Source organism: Bactrocera latifrons, unplaced genomic scaffold, assembly GCF_001853355.1.
Source record: "Bactrocera latifrons isolate USDA-ARS-PBARC rearing strain unplaced genomic scaffold, ASM185335v1 scaffold_173, whole genome shotgun sequence".
Taxonomy (NCBI): Eukaryota; Metazoa; Arthropoda; class Insecta; order Diptera; family Tephritidae; genus Bactrocera; species Bactrocera latifrons.
In genome coordinates this window covers 484382-503722 of record NW_017535219.1, presented here as the reverse complement: position 1 = coordinate 503722, position 19341 = coordinate 484382, and the positions used below count along the sequence as shown (strand labels likewise).

At 37.8% G+C, this 19341-nt stretch overlaps 1 protein-coding gene across 1 annotated transcript; it reads right to left on the bottom strand.

The window, feature by feature from the left end:
• Positions 1–16520: 16520 nt before the first annotated feature.
• On the bottom strand, positions 16521–16965 carry LOC108967045 (V-type proton ATPase subunit G-like; the record flags this gene model as incomplete). The annotated part of the gene is given in 1 exon segment (XM_018930259.1): positions 16521–16965. A coding segment is annotated over 1 exon segment (381 nt). The 3' UTR covers positions 16521–16583.
• Between the last annotated feature and the right edge of the window lie 2376 nt (positions 16966–19341).

Below are 19341 nucleotides of genomic sequence, written 5' to 3'. Positions count from 1 at the left end.
AATTTGAGAGTAGTTCAGTGTATATATGTATGTACATAGCTGGGCCATGTCGATATATTTGCATCACATATGGTTTAATACTACAATTAGTGTGTTCGTAATCCGCCAAAAGCGATAAACGTACTTAATACTTATTTCTTACCGCTTTATCACCGTACCTATCGCATATAAAACTTAAACACCGTTACAAAGCTATAATAAACTATTTGCTTATACTTAATAATGTGGCAGAAGAGAGTGAAAAAGAGAAGCACTGCGATATGCAGAATGATACCGAGAAGTACAACGAAATACAATTTTTGACTTTCGTCGTAACACTAAAATCAACATCAGCAACACCAGATCAATTAAGTGCCTCGAATCAAATAAATTACAACGGTGAGTAAGTGCGTGAGTTAGTGTAAGGCACGCAGACGCGCTGGCAGTTGCAGTTGAAGAAAAATATACGCACATTTATTTGGGTATGTTGGGCACTTTTTCACTTTTTTAATGCGGCTAGCCGCTGCGTGCCCCTTTTCCACGTAAAAAAGAATGCTTGGTAAGAATTAAATAAAAACAAATGAGTCTGAAGAAATCAAATGGACGTGCATACACAAGAATGTGGTTATAAATTTATTTTCATGCACCTTTTTTGCTCTTCAACACGCATGCAACGTCACATCACTGCTTCTGCGCCTCCTTTGGGCCAGTTTAAAGAGATTTGGACCGAAAACTACGCAGCCAACCAACAAATCAAGCTGAAACATTTCATTGCGCTGTGCTTGCTGTTCTTTTTGTGTATTTCGAATGCCATATTTTGACCGAAAAACTAAAAAAAAAAAAACACGAAGCAAAGAAAAAAATCGTGAGTCCATGCTGTACCCTGACCGGTATAGTGGTTTTCGGTGTATCTTTTCGAGCGCATCAATGAGTCTCAAATAAATTATTGTCGAAATGTTGCGTTTCGAAATTAAAAAAAGGAATACAGCATCATATAATAAAACAGTCAAAAGTAAAGGCAAAAGTTAAAACCAACAACGCCTTTGGCTGTCAGCAAACATTCACGCACATTTTCCAGCAACAAAAACCCCAGCGCACCGGCAGTCGGCGGCGAAAGAGTCGCAAAAGGATCAGCGTCCGCTTTGCCCAGCCATTACAGGTAGGTTGGTAGCGTAAATTTGATTGCAGTTATTAAAAGTCAGCGATTGGCATTCGATATACAAATAATCATAAATTGCTTACAAATAAAAATTAATGAAATTAAAACAGCTACATGTGCTTGTTTGCACCTAAATATATGGTGGATAAGTGAGTACAACAGCAAGTAAGACCGTGACGGCGTTGCGAAGGTGAGTAATAAATTTTTCAAAATATTAAAAAAAAATATAAATAAATTTTTCGCATTCAAGGCAAGTATGATTGTATAAAGTTATTGATATGAGAAGTTGTTTATTAGGCTTTTGTAGAGCTTTAGAAAGTTTCAAATAGCATACAGAATAGAGAGAGACAGAGAGCGAGAAAGCTTTTGTAGAGCTTTGAGTTTCTATGTAGAATACTGAACAGAGAGAGGAAGAGAGATAGAGAGCGGGAAAGAGAAAGAGGAATAGATAACAGCCCAATTGAAAAGTCAAGGTCCGCGACCTACCATAGTAACAGTTTTTGGCAAAAATCCTTTTTATATCCAACATAGTTCCCTTAAAGGCTGATACACTGATTATAGCAACACTCCAACTTTTCTATAATATTTTTGTATCACGATTTGTCCTTTGTTTAAAAATGAGACTCAGTTTTGGCGAAACTTCTTCATTTAACGAACATTTTTTCCCAAGGAGTATTCTTTTGAGATCTCAAGAAAGAAAGTAGTCACTGAAGGCCAGATCTGAAGAATAAGTTGGATGCGAAAGTAATTCGACGCCCAATTCGTGGGTTTTTGCCACTTTCTTTTTCCCCAAATGCTACCGCTTTAGGGCTATTTCGTCCTCTAAACGGTCCAATAACGCTATGTAATAGTCGCTTTTGATGGTCCTTTCTTTTTGAAGGTAGGAAATAAAAATTATTCGATGCGTATTCCAAAATACAGACACCAAGATGACTAACGGTTCGACTTCGGAGTAAAAATCTGGAGCCATGGTTTCTCCATTGCTACATATTGAACGACTACATTTTACGATTATCCAAAATTATTTTGTGCATTTTTTTGTAGTTTTCGTTGGTAGCAACTTCCCAACGGCGTCCAATGCATTCACCGTCTTTTTCTAAGAGGCAATTTTGGTTTTTGGACACCCTCTCAACCGGAAACTCCAATCAACGGACTTACTTATAAGAGAACCTTTTATGATCCCAAATGCATCCAAAATTTCACTTGGTTTAAAAGATCCAATTCTGTTTCTTAGGACTGTTGGCACTTAACTTTCACCTGTTAGTTCTAAAATTGCTATAAATCGCTCCGGCCACCCTTACGTGTCCAGCCAACGCGGTAATGGGAGGACTACTTTGTAATAGAGCTTAATTTACATTCCCACCGCAAATCAACCATTGGCTGCGAGAGTAGCAGAACACCTTGTATTGAAATATGGCAGATGTTTTTTTTAGAAACATTCACTCGGATTAGGGAAAATCCGATTTCTGCTACGATTAAGCCCCTGTACTCACAAAGTAACTTTTCAAAATTTCAGGAAACATAAAATCTTCGCATATAAATCCTTCTCTACTGCAGGGAAGGTTTACATCTCTTGCATAGTGGGATAGTTCTTCGACAGATACCGCGAGTATGCTGAAAGATTCGACCAGCTATTTGCTGATTATCTCTATAATACCAGCCAGACTGGTAGGATTGTTGATTTTGCGATAGATCCATCGTTTTAGCTAACCACAAATTGTTCTTTGAATTCTGTACGACTATATTCTTAACTTTTTGTCTGGTATACTATACGATTAAGGTCCCAATAAGTTAAAAGAGAATTTCGAACTCTTGACGGTTATCTTCCTAGCCGTTTTTTGTTTAACATTTATTGCCGTGAGAAGTGTTTCAAGGTTGCATTTCCTCCGTACTACTGTTTTATAGTATGTCCCAACCGAATAATCAAAGAAAATATCAACGATCACTTGCGCTAATCAGCGATTGCACACAAATGTCAGCGGCTCAAATGGCCGGATATTGTTAACAAAAAATCAAAAGCAAAGTCACTGAAAGGACATAGAAATTATCTCACAAGCAAATACTGACAGGTTGGCATATGCTAAGTAGACAATGCGCTCAGGACTATTAGCCAAGAAAGGAATTTAAGCGACCATAAAGGACGCACAGCCCAACTACATAAGTATTTGTGTGCAAACAGATGACAACAAAACAGGGATTAAACGGGCTAAATCCAGAGGTGGGAACGACAGACAAAACGCTGAACGATTTCCATATAAGCGGCTGAGGGCTAGGTGGTCTGCATTACAAAGCGAAAATGAGGATCAACAATTGTTTTGTGGCGAGCGCGCCGATTGTGGACGAAAACCGCAGGATACAGCTGAGTGCTGAGTCGAATGTGGTTGAAGAGCTGATCGCCGGTCGAAAAGGATACACGAAAATGCGTCAAAGTTAAATACACACAAACACATTTACAATATTTTTGTGGTTGTGCGTCCAAAAATAGAATTGGATAGAATTGGTGGGTGCGCATAACGAGACAGGAAATAAAAATTTATGGCTTTGCTCATTAAACGACTTTGTTGAAATTCTTTTCGTGGGACATAAAATATAGGATAACAACTGCTTGGTGTTCGGTGCAGCGTCAGGAGCATATGTCGCGCTAATAAGCGCATTTTACGTGGCATGCATGTGTACAGTGCATCGTTGCGGAGCGGAAAAATGCTTAGATCATAACTGCGAGATTTTCCTTGCTGAGAAAAATGAAAAACCAAAATCCAACATCAAAAAAGTATTTTTATGGCAACTTAATGAGCAGCTGAAGCCGGTTAAATGCCTTTAACTATAAATATTTTGGTATGTTACGGCAGCAGTTGGCTGCTGTTGCCGCTGACAGGACTCTGTGGTCAGCGCATGCAAGCGACACACGTAATTTAATATGATTTCATAGAAAATAGGCGAGTGGCCAAATGTTATGAAAGATCACTTTGTTGCGCAGGATAAGCGTATCCTTTGCTTTGTAAGCGTTGAGTAGTAAACAAATGATTAGCAGGAATTTTGAAAATCTTAAAATTTATGTGCGCATAAGGCGCTTATTAAGGAAAAATTTTTTAAGATGTGTCAAAGGATATTTATAGTGCTTACCTTTGGGCGATAACAGTTGCGCTGAAAGTAAAGAATAGAGAACGTTAAAAAAAGTACGAAAAATAAGAAAATAAACAATTATAAGGGACATTGATATTTATTTTTTATGTTGAGCTGAGTTGTTGAGAGAACAGAAGCTGGAAGGTGAAAATATGCTATAAGTGTAACTATGTTTGTTTGATTAAAGATATTTGGTTAATTCAAAAAATATGTGCAAATTTAGAAAGGTAAAAGTAGAAATGTAGAAAAAAATAGAATATTACAAAATATGCAATTATACATTAGGGTGGGTCAAACAAAACGAATAATTTTGAGCGCTTAGTATTCTGAAAAATTAGTTGGTAGGCACCTCTAAGAAAGCCTCTCCAAGTATGTACCCTTAATTGTAAAGAGAAGGTCCTTCGCTTGAAGTTCAAGAATATTGAAGTTCCTAGCGGAATTGCGGGAAATTGCATAGCAGGTGAGCTAGCCAGGAAAGGTAGAACCGCTATGGGTAGAATGGGAGCGGATCGGTGCTCACGTATCCTCTTGTATTCTACACTAGATAGCTGGGCTTCGCGGAAGCTTGGCCAGCGCTGTACATGCAATGTCGTGAAAGTCTTTTGTCCCAAGATCGATCGCAGGAGATGTAGAGATCTATTTGACAAAAGTAAAGCAAGCCTCTTCCTAGCTGTGGGGGTTTTAACACGCCATTGCCCATGCTGTAAGGTTTGGACCAGACACCATTTGCAGAAGCTGTAGCTGATGAGGTGGCTTCACAAAGGACTATATATCGACGTGCGATCTTCGATCAACCATCTAACCTAATGTAATTGCTTCTCCGATTATCCATTGCTTAAAAATACTTTTACTTTTGGGAAAATAAGTTAAATATTTTATCTATGAGACTAGTTCTCGGTTTTCATACACAGTTGATATAAAGACTATACAGAATAGCTTTCTGATGCTTATTGCCGCATCTAGTCAAGAGTTTAATGATTAATCACTTCTTGCAGACAATATCAAACATGAATCCGAAGAACTTAACTTTGTGCATTGAGGCAAGGTTTTGTTTTTTCACATACCACCGAAGTGCGTAGAACCAACTATGATACTCAGCAACTGAAAAAACACTTAAACAAGATTTTTCTTATCTTTTATGGCTAATCCTTTGCCGAAAAGCAACTAAGAGTCGAATAATCCAAGAATCATTAAAATAAATACAAATTATACGCGCAAGCAGTTAAATATGTATTTGCAGAGAGAGAAGCGCTTGAAGAAGGGCAATGATTTCGATGCCCGATCGTATGAATGGGGTGTTGCCCACATGATGCGTGCGCACACGCCTTTCCGTTCATTTATGATGCATCAAAATACAAAAGCAACGTGCAGCAAAAATATAAAAAATTATGAAAAAGCACTTTTAAGTGCCTAAGAACTGCCATATCAGCAGCGCACACAATCCACCGCACTTCTTGCCGCTGCAAAGTGTGCAATCCGTGTGCCCACTGCTGCTCACACTACTTACTAACTAACTAACTTATGCCGCTTACTAACCAGCAGCCACTCGGTCAGTCAGTCAGCCAGCACTGCGGCAGCGCGATCGCTGATCGCATCAATTTCAAAGGATACGCTTCGCTTGTTGCCGCAATTTATGTGCCTACACGCCTCCGGCGACAATGTGCTGCGCAGCCGCTCGGTGCTTTGTTGGTAGCAGCAGCTTCTTCTGCTTCTCCTCTTTCGCCTTTATGCATTTTCGCAATTTAGCTTCTTATCATTAGCGCGTTGCTTGCTTTTTGTTGTTACTATTGGTGAGCGCTGGTGCGGCGTGTATCCTTTTGCTTACTGCCTTTGCTACTTACTTCGATGTCCTGCGGCTACTCTTCGGTTGAAGTCAAATATTTGTGTCTTTTGTGCAGGCATTAGTTGTGCCGGCCACGGCGGCCATAAGACGCGTAGCATGAGGCAGCTGAATTTGCTTACCGGCTCATTGGGAGTTGATGCGTCATGGGGAAATGCGTCCATGTCATAATTTTCGGCCGAAGATGAAACGAAGAAATGAAGCGTAGATTACTTAGATTTGTTGGAAGGGGAGTCGATTTTTGGGTAATAAAAATATATGTGTATAAATATATATATATATTTGAAAGAAAGTGTATTATTTCGTTGCTCGTGACTTAAGTAATGCAATTGATATCGTTTTTCGTGGGTACTAAATTTACGAGTTGAACTAGTGCCACACAACTTATAGTAGTTAAGTAGACAAACCAAGAGTTCAAGAACCGCTTGATTTCGTAATAAGTGACATATGTATCTTTCAGGAATTAGTCGTGGTCTCGATAAAAATAATCTGTTCTCTTATCGCTCAGCTCATAAAGAGTTTCAGAGAAGATATACAAGGAAGTTATATAAAAGGACAACAGGATACTGAAACTAGTAACTTCCTGTCAAGCCTGAGTAGAAAAAAATGTTCGTTAAATCTTTTCTACAAAGGAGAGTAAGCAACACGCCTCTTAAAAAGTGTTAATACCAAAAAATCTTCAAACCTAATCCTCAACATATTTTCTGTCTCATACGTGGTATGTTCTTCCTACTAAAACTCTACACTGCTGGTACACTACAAACCCTTCTTTTCTCCGCTTCCGCCTTTCGATTCGAACAATTTTGCGCATTATTGGCAATTCACACCCTCTATTTGAAATTGCAACAAGATAAACAGTCAGGAGCAGTAATCTAATATTTTTAGGCGAGAAAATCTTTATGAGAAACCTATTATACTTGAGTTTTGTGCTACCTACTAACGGTTGTTGCGTTTCCGCAATATATTTAATGTTTGGAGAATACGCTTAAGATTAATTTTTTGAATTCTTGAACATTTCTGAATCTCTGAGCCTCGCCTGAGCTCCGCAAGCGTTGGTCAGCAATCAGCACTTGTGGGCCTTCAAATGAACTGCTTACTGTCTCTCGCATTGCCGTAACGATAGGCGTCCTAGTCCACTGTCCTTTTGGCTAAAGATTTTGGAGGTCAAAGTTGCAAAGGAAAAGATGAGTTGGAAACATCTGAATACTTTTTCTTCCGCTGTCCAGCTTTATGTAGTCAAACTAAGGCAGAGTCATCTCGGTTGGCATACTATGAACCCCTCAAATTGGCTGGAATAGATATTAGTCGTCTCAATAAATTTGAGGCAGGCTCTAAACGCTTGGCGAAACGCAATGTTCATTTTGATACATACCAAGGAGTTCTGGGCATTCCAGCTGTCCAGCATTCATTGCAGTCCAATTGGAATTCTTTGTGGCCTCACGAGTATTCAGCCTATTTACTAACCCAAACCTAACCTATCGCTCAAATATTGTTTTGTCCTGATCAAATTAATTAAACTTGACTTTCCCAGCGACTGACATTTTGATACCCTGAAGACAGCTTCGGATATGTAGAACTGAGTTTTTCATACTTCAAAGGGCTCTCGTCTATAAAAGTTTCTACTCATTTGCAGGCAACACCTTCGGTTAAGAGCACGGAAGGGGCAGACGTTGATGGGGCTGGCAAAAGTCTTCTCCAGAATTGCTGGAAAGGATTCAAGTTTCAAGGAGAGGATGCATGATCATATGCAATTTATTTTTTCACAGGGTGATCTAACTCTCTACACTAAAATACCATACTTTTCTTGCCGAACAGTTATTATATTTCCACATACATACTTGTTTATCCCTAGTGTGCCTTTGCACTTAACAAACAAATTTGTTTAACTTGACAATGAGCCAAAGTGACAACTATTAACCCCTTAGACGAGGCAACAATATTTCACCAACAAGAGTTAAAGCCAAGGCTACACTGCCTCGCTTTCGACCAGACAACAAACAACAAACAAAAATAAACTAGAGCAAAAAAAGAAAAATAAAATAATAAATGACACTAACAGCTGTTATTACTGTTAACAAAGCAATATTGAGTGTCACTTTGACCAAAATAAAAGCCGAAAGCCAAAAAAAAAAAAAAAATAATTTTACAAACAAACCAAAATGAGCGAATTGACACCAAAAACAGCAACATTACAACAAAACAATGATGACGGCAATATTTTACAATGTCAATTTTGACATTTAGAACCCATGCGCGGACAGACAGACAGCAAGTAAAGTGTGCGGCCGACGCTTTCCGCACCGCATTTCTGACCAACATGGCGCAAGGGGTCACCATTATGCATATGTGGTTGTTTGTTTGTATATATTTACTATAGCATTTATGGTATAATAGTTTAGAACGGATAATGTACGGTTTACATACAGAATATGCGGCTTACACACATGTCAACAATGCAAAGCCACCACAAAATTTAACAACAAAACCAAAATAAACAGTCAAATAAAATTTGAAATGTACTGAATATGCGCTGCATACACACAAGTAACAAAACAAAACAAATAAGGAAGGACTATGTTTGGTGGCACGGCAGCTATAACTCCCTTCACAAACTTAAGATATTTCTTATAAGAACTAGATTTTGAGCGGTCAGTTTATATGGCAGCTATATGTTATAGTCATCGGATCTAAATAATTTCTTGGGAGATTGCATCACTGTTGGAGGGAATACCACATGCCAAATTTCGTGAAGATATCTCGTTAGATAAAAAAGTTTCTCTTATAAGAACTTGATTTTGGTTAGTAGGTTTGTATGACAGCTATATGTTATAGTGATCTGATATCGGTCGTTCCGACCAATGAGCAGCTTCCTTTTGAGAAAAGGATGTGTGAAAAATTTCAGATCAATATCTCAAAAACTGAGGGACTAGTTGGCATATATACTGGCGGACGGACATATGGACGTGGCTAAATCGACTGAGCTAGTCACGCCCACAGTTTATACATACACTTTATAAGATCTCTGACGTTTTCTTTTGGGTATTAAAACATCGTGGCAAACCTTGTTCCGGGTATAAATATGTTCGTTGGTGTGGGGCCAGCGCGCAAACAAACCGAACGGTAAACAAGGCCTAATGTCAGAATAATTTCAATGTACGTGTAAATAGTAAGAAAAGTGAAAGCCAAACCTTAATAAATAGCACATAATAAAAGCGCTGAACGCAGGATCAGCGCTGCTTGAACACGAAAGCAAATAGAAAATACGCCGAGAGCATAATGGCCACGAAAAGCCGGGACTTACGCGTACTTAAGCGATATTCAAAACAAGACAAATTCTAATTTATGTGCATTGTGCGTGGCAATGAGCCAACGAGACAACAAAAACAAAAACAACAAACAACAACAATCCAACAGCAACAAATAATCAAGCAACAACAACAAGCCAACAGCCAACTCAAGGAAACAACTACTGAATGTCATGCTGACCGCTCGCTATGCGTCGCTGTATCCACGTTCAGCCGTGCCACGCAAAGCAATCGCCGAAAACATGCTGCCACAAAAGATTTGCCGAAAAAATATCTCTCCGTCGCTATATTCCCCCTTTTAACGGTGCGTCGCTTAGAGGAAATAAAAACTAATGAAGGATCCCTTTGAATTACTCGCGTAAATTTGCTGAGCTATCAACAAAAGCCATTCAGCTGCGCCTCTGCACCCATGCACACACGCTTCGGCCTCGGCTGGGATTGTCGAGTGTGTGCACTATATTTGACACCCCGCTGGACGCACCGTATTATCTGTTATTGTTATTAAGCGCGCTGGACGGTGCACGCGCACTCGACTCCTCTTGCCTCTTAATATACATACACACATACAAGTGACCCATGTTGTTGTAACTATAGTAGCGCTGTGTTGTAGGTGGTTGAAAATTTTGGTTTTCGAAAATTTTCGCTGTCGGCTTAATTCCCATTCGCCACACTTCGTTAAATGAGAGTAGTAGGTGTGTTGCACGAAATAGTGCCATCATTGGAGTTAATAAATCTTCTTAATAAGTTGTTAGGTTAATTTGGCATTTTTGTGCTGGACAACACATACTTACAAACATTGTACAAACATGTGTGTGTGTGGTTCGTGGGGTTGGTTGGTGGTTATGTTTCAATTTTGGTCGGAGTTGACTTTATGTGGCGACTCTTTGTACTAAAAAGTCGGATAATAGTGAGCCACTGCTGAGCTTTCAAGGTCAGGTACGAAATGAACAAATGAACACCCGGACGCTTCTACTTGCCTTCTGTATATGTATGTGCCGTTAACTCGCCTTTTATTCAATCATAAATCTCAGATCCTTAAAACTTTTCGGGGTAAATGCGATTTTTTGCAAAAAAATACGTAGTTGGAGGTTGAAGACTGGAACTAGGTTTCCGTTTTGGACTTAGGATCTGCGAAGCTCAAACTTTTTTCTTTTTTTCCTCAAATGAGTCTAAAAAGGCTTAAACTGGAGTTTTGTTTACTAATTTTTTATATCCTCGCTTAGAAAAGACTTAAAGGACTAAAGAGGTAGAATACTGCTGCATCTGTTCTCCTGATTTAAACGTTTAACATGTTAACCTAAATACCCTCATGGTGGTCACTACGTCGCTGTTGATAGCTATAAATTTGAAAAGGTTAGGAGGTTTGTATATCTCGGAACAAGCATAAATACCACTAATAATGTCAGCCTTGAGATCAAGCCCAAAATAACTCTTGCCAACAGTTGCCACTTTCAGATCGATAGGCAATTGAGAAGCAGATCTCTTTGTCGACGAATCGTTATTAATGTTGTATTATATGGTGTAGAAATATGAACAATGGCGTCCCGAGATGAGACAGAAACTTAGATAATTCGATAGAACTGCTTATCGCCAGATCTTTTGAGTCGCGAACTGTGTGAGCTATACAGTGACATGAATTTTGTTAAACACATAAACATCCAACACTTGTTGGTTAGGACAAGTCGTTCGCATGGAAGATGATGCTCCAGGGAAAGCTCCTTCAACTCGAGACCCATGGGTGAATAACGGAAGTAAGGATGCTCACGCATCCAATGGAAGGACCAATTGCATAACGACCGGTTGCCTCTATCCTTTTCGAGGTCATTGGATAGGATAGAGGTAACTAGGAAAGTAATGTGTTCTCGGCTTAGACTCACCCATGATTGTTGTGCCAAAGGATAAGAACCTCTTGGTTGTGGTTTGTTTTGGTTTTTCATGAAATATATAAATTTCTTGAAGCTCATTCTTGTATCAGATTTTCACTGGAAAATTTTATAATATATATGTTGGTTTTTTTGGAAAAGACACTTGGCATCGGATCGTTCACGGCTTTGAATCCCAACATTCTAGAAGTGACAATCAAAGTCTTTCCACAATTTCCAAGCCTTTCAAATTCTGTTAGAAGCGGTTGAAACAAATGATATAGGATCAGGGATCATGCAGCTTTCATAAAAAGAAGAGCCGTATATGCTTTTATCTGGCCAAGGACTTTCAACTCGGCACTATTCCTCCCAATTACTTCGGGATGTTTTCTGCCGCAACAACAATAACGAAGTTCTATTAGGAATATGCTTGAAATAGCTTCAAAACGCTAAATAAAGAAGTATGCTTTATCAAGATCAGGTAGTAAAAGGCGTTTCTGCAGAGCTGAGAGTTAATGCACCTTACCGCTTAAGTGCAAAACTTATAGTCCTCGGCTAAGAACATTAAACCATTTCCATTTAAGGAGATTGTGATGCGAATCCCTTCGAACGAACGTTACTTTTGGGTTAGGGTTAGCTCATATGTAATGATTTCTAAATCATTTCAATTTTCTGGTATTTACTAGTAGTTAGTTTGAGCTCCCCAGCTCTCCAGTCAAAAGAAAGATAGAGCAGTTTTAAAACTGTAATTCAGCTGCATCGGTAAGCGCCAGCTACAACAACAATTAAAAAATGTTTGAAAAATTTGCTGTCATCAAAGTTAGAGCAGCGCAACGAAAGCAAATTTTTAACGAGAAGGAAAATTTTATTTTTGTGCTATGAATGTATACATACATGATTGAATACATACATATATGTATACATATGTAGCTATTGATTAGCGTGTAATTTTCTCGAAGCAATACACTGCCTCGGTAATTTGCATAATTTCACATGCAATGAGCAATTCAATCAAAAATTAAACACAAAAAAGTCATTTGGTTGAAAATTTTTTCAAAAAAAAAAAAAAAAAAAAAAAAAAAAAAAAAAAAAAAAAAAAAAAAAAAAAAAAAAAAAAAAAAAAAAAAAAAAAAAAAAAAAACCAAAATAAATATATGGAAGAAATTTGTAAAGGGACCGCGGCATAATTTGCATATCTCTATGTTGGAAATGCATACATGTATAAATATTTTTAAATATTTCCAAGTGTTCGGCGGCGGCGGCGGCAGCTGGCCTGTTGGACAGTTACATATATTTCATTTGTATGTATGTACATATGTATATATAGATATGTATATTGTCTTGTATGTCTGTCTAATCTTTGAAATCAACAACAGCAACAACAAGTGCAAGTCGGTTAAGGTGCATTCCGCTGCTTTTTTGTATACTTTTTTCTGTATTTTTTGTGTTCTTTTGTGTGGCCGTCATTGTAAGAACGCCATGCGCCTGAAATTTGAACCACTTGTCGTTCGTTGTTGTTACGGCCCTTTATTTATGACAAAATATATTAGCCCGTTGACTGTGTATTACCAATTTAGTACGCTATTTTCTACATTTATTTGCATTTTAAACTTTATTAGCTTCACAATTGTGTTAATAAAAACGTGCAACACCACATACTCACATGCCACTTTTGTATTTGTGGCATGCCTATGGCGTGCATAACAAAAGCTGTGCTGTTGCTTGCTGACCAAATTTTCTAACAACAACTCTTTTTTGTTGTATTGTATAAACCTTTTCTCACCGTCTTCCTGTGGAAATCAATGCTTTGCTGCTTTGTGCGGCTCTCCATGCTTTCGAGTTTCATTCAAATTTAAAATAAGGTAAATAAAAAGTGCTTTTGTAGTTTGGCTATCTACTCGCTGGCGTGCTTTTACTCCAAAGCCGCATTTCTTGGTGGAAAATAATCGTTAATTACCAAACATTTTTGTCAATTGTGTCAATTTATGCGCCCATAAAGTCACTTTTATTGGCATTTTTGAAGTGTGAAACAAAAGACAAGATTATGCACGAAATATATTAAAAAAAAAAAAAAATAACAAATATTCATCGCTGTTTTATTTTCATTGAAATTTTGTAGCTTTAACTCTGCTTGTTACTCTGCTTACCTCGAATGTCTTGTACTAAAACTTTATTTATTTATTTTTTATTGAGAAAGTACTCAAAGAGTGTCTAAGTTTGCCATAAAATTAGAGTAAAAACAAGTGTCATACAATTATTTGAAATTCCACTGACATTAAACACTCATTTACATACAGACATTTGTTCATTTTCAATAAAAAATTTAATTGCACCATTTCAATAGATTTGTATAGAACAGTAGGGTATATAGTCAACAAAACTTTGTGGCAAGTAAGAGAGCAACAACTTTCAGTTAGCTTTGGTTGTCAATCATTTTTATGTGAAACTGTTTCGAAAGATATGCATACATACACACATACATATATTGCATTACATTCAGTTCATGGATTTGTGAATCACTTCTGCCGCCTGGCTACGTGGGCGGGGCAGAGGTGTGCCAGGTGGTATAACCAGCCCCAGCAGAGGAATTTCTGCTAGGTTCATGCTGGGCTCGGGGCCATAGTAAATGCTAAAACTACCGGTAAAAAGTAGGTGACTATGGCTACGAGTAATTTTCAGTTTTTATGAAGGTGGTCAAGGGAAACACCGGACCACCTCCAAGGTATGAGAGTGCGGGATGGCACCACGTCTCCACAAGCTGATCATGTGTGTTGACGAACTGTCGGTCACCCTATATAAGAAAGCGGTAGCCAGGATTGGTGAGGTCTGGAAGTGAGCCAGTTTAAGGTGGATCTTAGACTCGTACTCACGGCTGCACCTGCGCTACTGTAATTCATCTCCTACGACTCGAGACTGGAGGGTTATACAGGTCGAGAGAACTGATGAACCATATCGACAGGTGCTGTTCTTCTTGAACAAAGAGTCCATCGGCTCATTAACCGACGGAATAGACGCCATCAGCTGCGAATTTAAGAGGGTGGCTCTTAAGATCCTTCTGACCGATGCCATGGCGCATGTGTCACAGCCTCCCGTTGTGATAGAAGAGAAGGGAACAGAAGCGTGAACGGGCATGGAAGTGGACGCGTCTCTTTCGAGCGCAGCAACCGATGAGAGTAGATTGTCGACCTACTATTCTGTTTTCAATCTTGAGCTGCTGTTTGAATTCTTGTTAATGCTGAACTCGCATTACAGATGAAAAGGCTGGAGAATGAAGATCCTTCAGATTGACCTCCAGTACGCGAATGCGGCATCCGTCAATTTCGAAAGGGACGGAGCCGAAGTCGTTCTAATCCAAGAGCTGTTTCTGAACTAAAGCGGTATCTGTAGATTAAGGGCGAGGTGTCACAAGCTGCTGGCGGCCAAAAGTACAGGTAGAATCAGACCTTGTCTTAATGCTTAATTCTTACAAAATTTCAGCCATGAGGACTTTGTGATTGCTAGGTTCGAGGTCGGAGTCGGAGAACTCAAAAAGTTGGGACTGGCCAATGTGCAGGATTAATGGAGAAGTCCGCTTAATAGAGCTTTCACTTTTTGGAGCTTTTCACATTCTCAGAAACCCGCCTGAGATTAGTAGCAGTAGCAAAAAAACTTGTAGCAACCATAATATAATATTTGTGACGGAAAGGCGTAAAGACCACCGACCAATCAAGTTATTCCATTACTAAAATACCACAAATTTGCGTAAGGCGTAAAATATTGCTATTATTAGAATATTTTAATATAAACAACTCTATTACGTTTGGAATGCATTGAGCATGCTTATATAAGAACTTTTTGTTAAAATTTATTTCTTAATACCTTTGAAATTTTATGTAAATCTCTTTTATGACTTCATTGATATTATTTATGATAAAAGCTGTGTTTAACAACAAACCTTGCAAATCCAGCTATTTAAATTGTAAATAAAGGTGACGCTCAGTCTGAATGCCACAAGAATGTCGCGCTGCTCTTAAAGGCTTGTGGATTTGCTTATAATATGCATTATAAAGAATCATCCATTCTTCTCCCTTAACAAAAATTTCCATTCTTCTCATCACTGTGGTGCTTATTTATTATCAACTACACGGTTTGCGGCCAAACCATTGGTTTAACTCTTGTTGTATGCAAATTTCTACATGTTTTCTAATGATCGACTTTTTTTGTAGTTGCTTTTTTTGTAATTTTATCGAATTCTCGGTATGCTAAGTTAACAATGCTGAAATTTAGCAGTTTTTTCTTTTGTTCCCGCATAGCATTTCATTAAGTTCATTTTTTGACAGTTTGTCGTTGTTTTATGAAAATGAATGTTACTTATGAATTTTGTCTTGAAACTCGAGCGAACATTTTGGCATTGGCGCAACGCGCTCAATAATTCGGCGTCTTAGTTCATAGTTTTTATGTAGTTTAATGCTCTGCGCTGCTTATTATTTTTGTTTTTATTTGCATTTAATTGTTTGTTGTTATTTGATGAACGCGTTTTCGAACGCCGCGCACGCATGTCTCATTAAAAATCTTGCCATAATTTTTCTTTGGCAACTGTTACCGCTTCTTGTTTATTGAAATATTGAATAATGATTATTGTTTGTTTATATGTTTTTTGTATTTGTGAGACGATTACTTTTCATGACAACTCTAATGACCGAATGGTAATTTTTAACAAAAAACTGCATGTTAAATGCAAATTTTATTGCTTTTTTCGGCAAGCTTTGAGCACTGCAAGCGCTGAAAGGCGCTGCGGCGGCGCAGTGTGGGATGTTGGATTGGAAATAATGATATAATCTATATAAGCAGCCGTAGCAAATTAGTAATAATTTATGTTTGTATGCTTGAGCAAGCGAAGTTGAAAATAAAATGTGGGGAAACATATTTTAATTGTTAGATCCGTTTGATTGCAATTTCGGAAGATAACGAAAGAACTTGTTTCAAGGCTTATTTAATTTTATAATTATAGAGAAATAATGGGTTGCTCTTTTTTTTGGCACTTCAATTGCGGGTTGGACGCTCCTATCTTTTACGAGGTCTCACCAGTTTTACCGCGTGACGCCCTTGCTGCGCTATATATCTTTGGGTCTCGAGTTCCCCATAGAACCAACACTTTCGAATAAAATAAAAAACGCTAACGCTAAACTGATTCCAGAGCTGCGCTATGTTGCTGGAGATCACATACAGTGCCTAACTGGGTCATTTACTTAAAAACAATAAAAACAGCTAACTTTTGATTGTCGCTAAATTGGTTTAATAGCAATTTCGTATTTGCTACGGGTTGCTGGCAGAAATTATTTTAAATGTTCGTCGTCTTCATCTTCCGAATATCGATAGTTTTTGTGCACTTCCGGTGTAAATTTATACATCAACTCCAATAGCATATTCACCACTTTATCACGATTCTTCGCGACTTCTTCATCAATTTTGGCAATTTTTTCTTTCGTTGTATTTTCCACTCGCCTCTGCGTTATGGCTAAGCTTTCATTAACACGCTTAGTTATTTCCTTCAAGACTTCTTCCCTTTCTGACCCCAACATTGCGACTTCCTTACTTGCCGCATTTTTGCATTTTCTCATGAGTAAATTCTTTCGTTTTCTCGCCTCGTATATGATCTCGGCCGCTTGCTTTTCGGCGTGTATCAGGTGTGGCAGAGGCGTCTGACTAGCTTTCATTGCGAATTTATGTAATTTGAAATTTTATAATTCTCTGGCATAAATTTATAGAAATTTTAAAGAAATAGTTTTATTGAAATTGGTGTGTGTGTGTCAGCAAAATGTTTAGAAAATTATGAAACATTTTTTTTACTTCAAAGAACATTGTTTTCTGTGTAATTGATTGAGTAAATTATTAGTTTTTTGAAATATTTTTGAGGTTATGTTCCTCATAATGTGCTCATAATGTGCCTTGATTGGCGCTCGCGTTGCTTATCACGTAAAACGGTTCAATTATTATTTATGCCGTTCGTTGGCACATGGTCTGGCTCAGAAGCAGTTCCACTCACAAGCACGGCATTTAAAAATGGCTTAATTCATGGATATCATCACAAGAAGCACAGTTATCGATGGGAAAAACTTCGAATAATTGTAGTTCTAGTCCCTAGCTCCAAAACTAAGTAATCTTTTTCGCCCGTTGTCATTAATAGGTTTCTTATTTCCTCTCAAAATTTTTATCTGAACAACTTCGAAAAAATATATTTCTAACTCAGTTCCAAAATACACTCAGCTGCCAGATAAAAATTTTGCGAGCGTATTTTTTACACTCAATATATTGAATATATATACTTTTGCTACTTTTCTTTAAGCAGATACATTATATTCAACTCAAATTGTTAAATTTCGTACTTATTAAAGATTTTAGTGAGACATCTTTAGTCACTCACTCTGCTGAAGATCTATACAACCTTCAACAACTAGCTTAGACAACATTAATAATGCTCATTATGCTAGAGTGTAGATAAAAATCATCTCAGATAAACGCTCTTTGCTTAAGTTAAGAAATTGCTTAGCTAAATATACAAAACATCTCTCACACTCACAATACTAACTCATAATAAGCCACTCAGATAAAATTATGTTTTAGAAATTATCTTTTAGATAATTTCGCTCTCAGTTAAGCATTCGCTTTTTAGATACAAATTACACTCAGCTGATATACGAGATAATAAGGCAATAAGTTTACTACTCATAGATAATTCGCAACTCACTCAAAATCTACTCAGTTACATTTTTAGGCAGTTGTGCGAGATGCGCTACTTTTAAAATGGACAGCGCTCAATTACTCAATGCATGCTCACGGTCAGCTAACCGGTCTGTTGAGTAGGAGCGCTTTGTAAAAGATCAATGATAGTCTGCAGCGCTCTCATGCTCACTGAGAATTTGTAAGTTTTGCTTTTCTGCTCCAAATGTGGTAACGATTGATGAACGGAGCCAGAGAACAGATGAGTATATAATATTTTACGTTCTCTGGCTCAGCTTGGTCAGCTGGTTTTTCGGTTGCATGCATATTTCATCCGCTAACAAGTTGGTATCTTGGCATTTAATTAGACACTATCGCAAGTCAGGTAAAAAGGCGGTGACGGCGTCTACTTACGAATCTCATCTGTATACGGATATGTAATATGGAAGACATACTGCTGCAAATGTTTAATGTATTGCCTAGCGCTGAGCTGTTTGGTTGATTGATTGATGTAATGTCATGCAAAGGTTTTACAGCAATTTAGTAATAAAAAGACTAATACATATTTGGATTTTGCTTTTTGTATTAATTCATGAATTAAACGACGCCTCTAAACGGCCAGAAACACCCTTTCGTAGTTTTCTCATTGACTCATTGACATTTGGGCAGCGCTTACTCAAAAATATGCGGCAACTGTTAGCTCCAGCCACTAGAAATCTCAACATTAGTGTGTAAAGAATAGTTTGTAATGAATGTCTTGTCTACTTGTCCGCCAACCCACCCATCAACTWGCTGATATATACGAATTTTTGTGGTAACAAGTGTCAGCGACATGTACATATGTAATATGAAATCGAAATGTTTAAAAACATATTAACTTTCGAAAGCTGCGGCTAAGCAGCTAATAAAAGACACACGCGATCTTTGAAAAAAAAAAAAATTAAGAAACAACAAAAACGTACAGGAAACTTCACAAAAAATATTGTAAAATATAAAGCACCAAACAGTTGTCAACATTCCGAACAAGCAAATCGTCGAAAATAAATTTTCGAGCTGTCAGAAAAGAGACCAACAAAACCACAACAAAAGAAAGATGCAGTCTTCAAAAGCTTACAAGAGCATGCACACACTTGTTTACATACATTCATATGTATATATTGACATGTTCACAAGTATGCTTGTATGGAAATGTGAAACTATAAATATGCGTGTTTATGTGTCCGTTAGCTTTGCGCACAAGTGAACGCTGGGCGTGTAAAGCAAAACATTCAAATTAAAGCTGAACATTTTTGAGGCGAAAAGTGGGTGAGGCAATTAAATATTGATAGTTAGGAGAATTTGTGGGGTCTTCTTGCTGGCAGATTACAAAAAAAA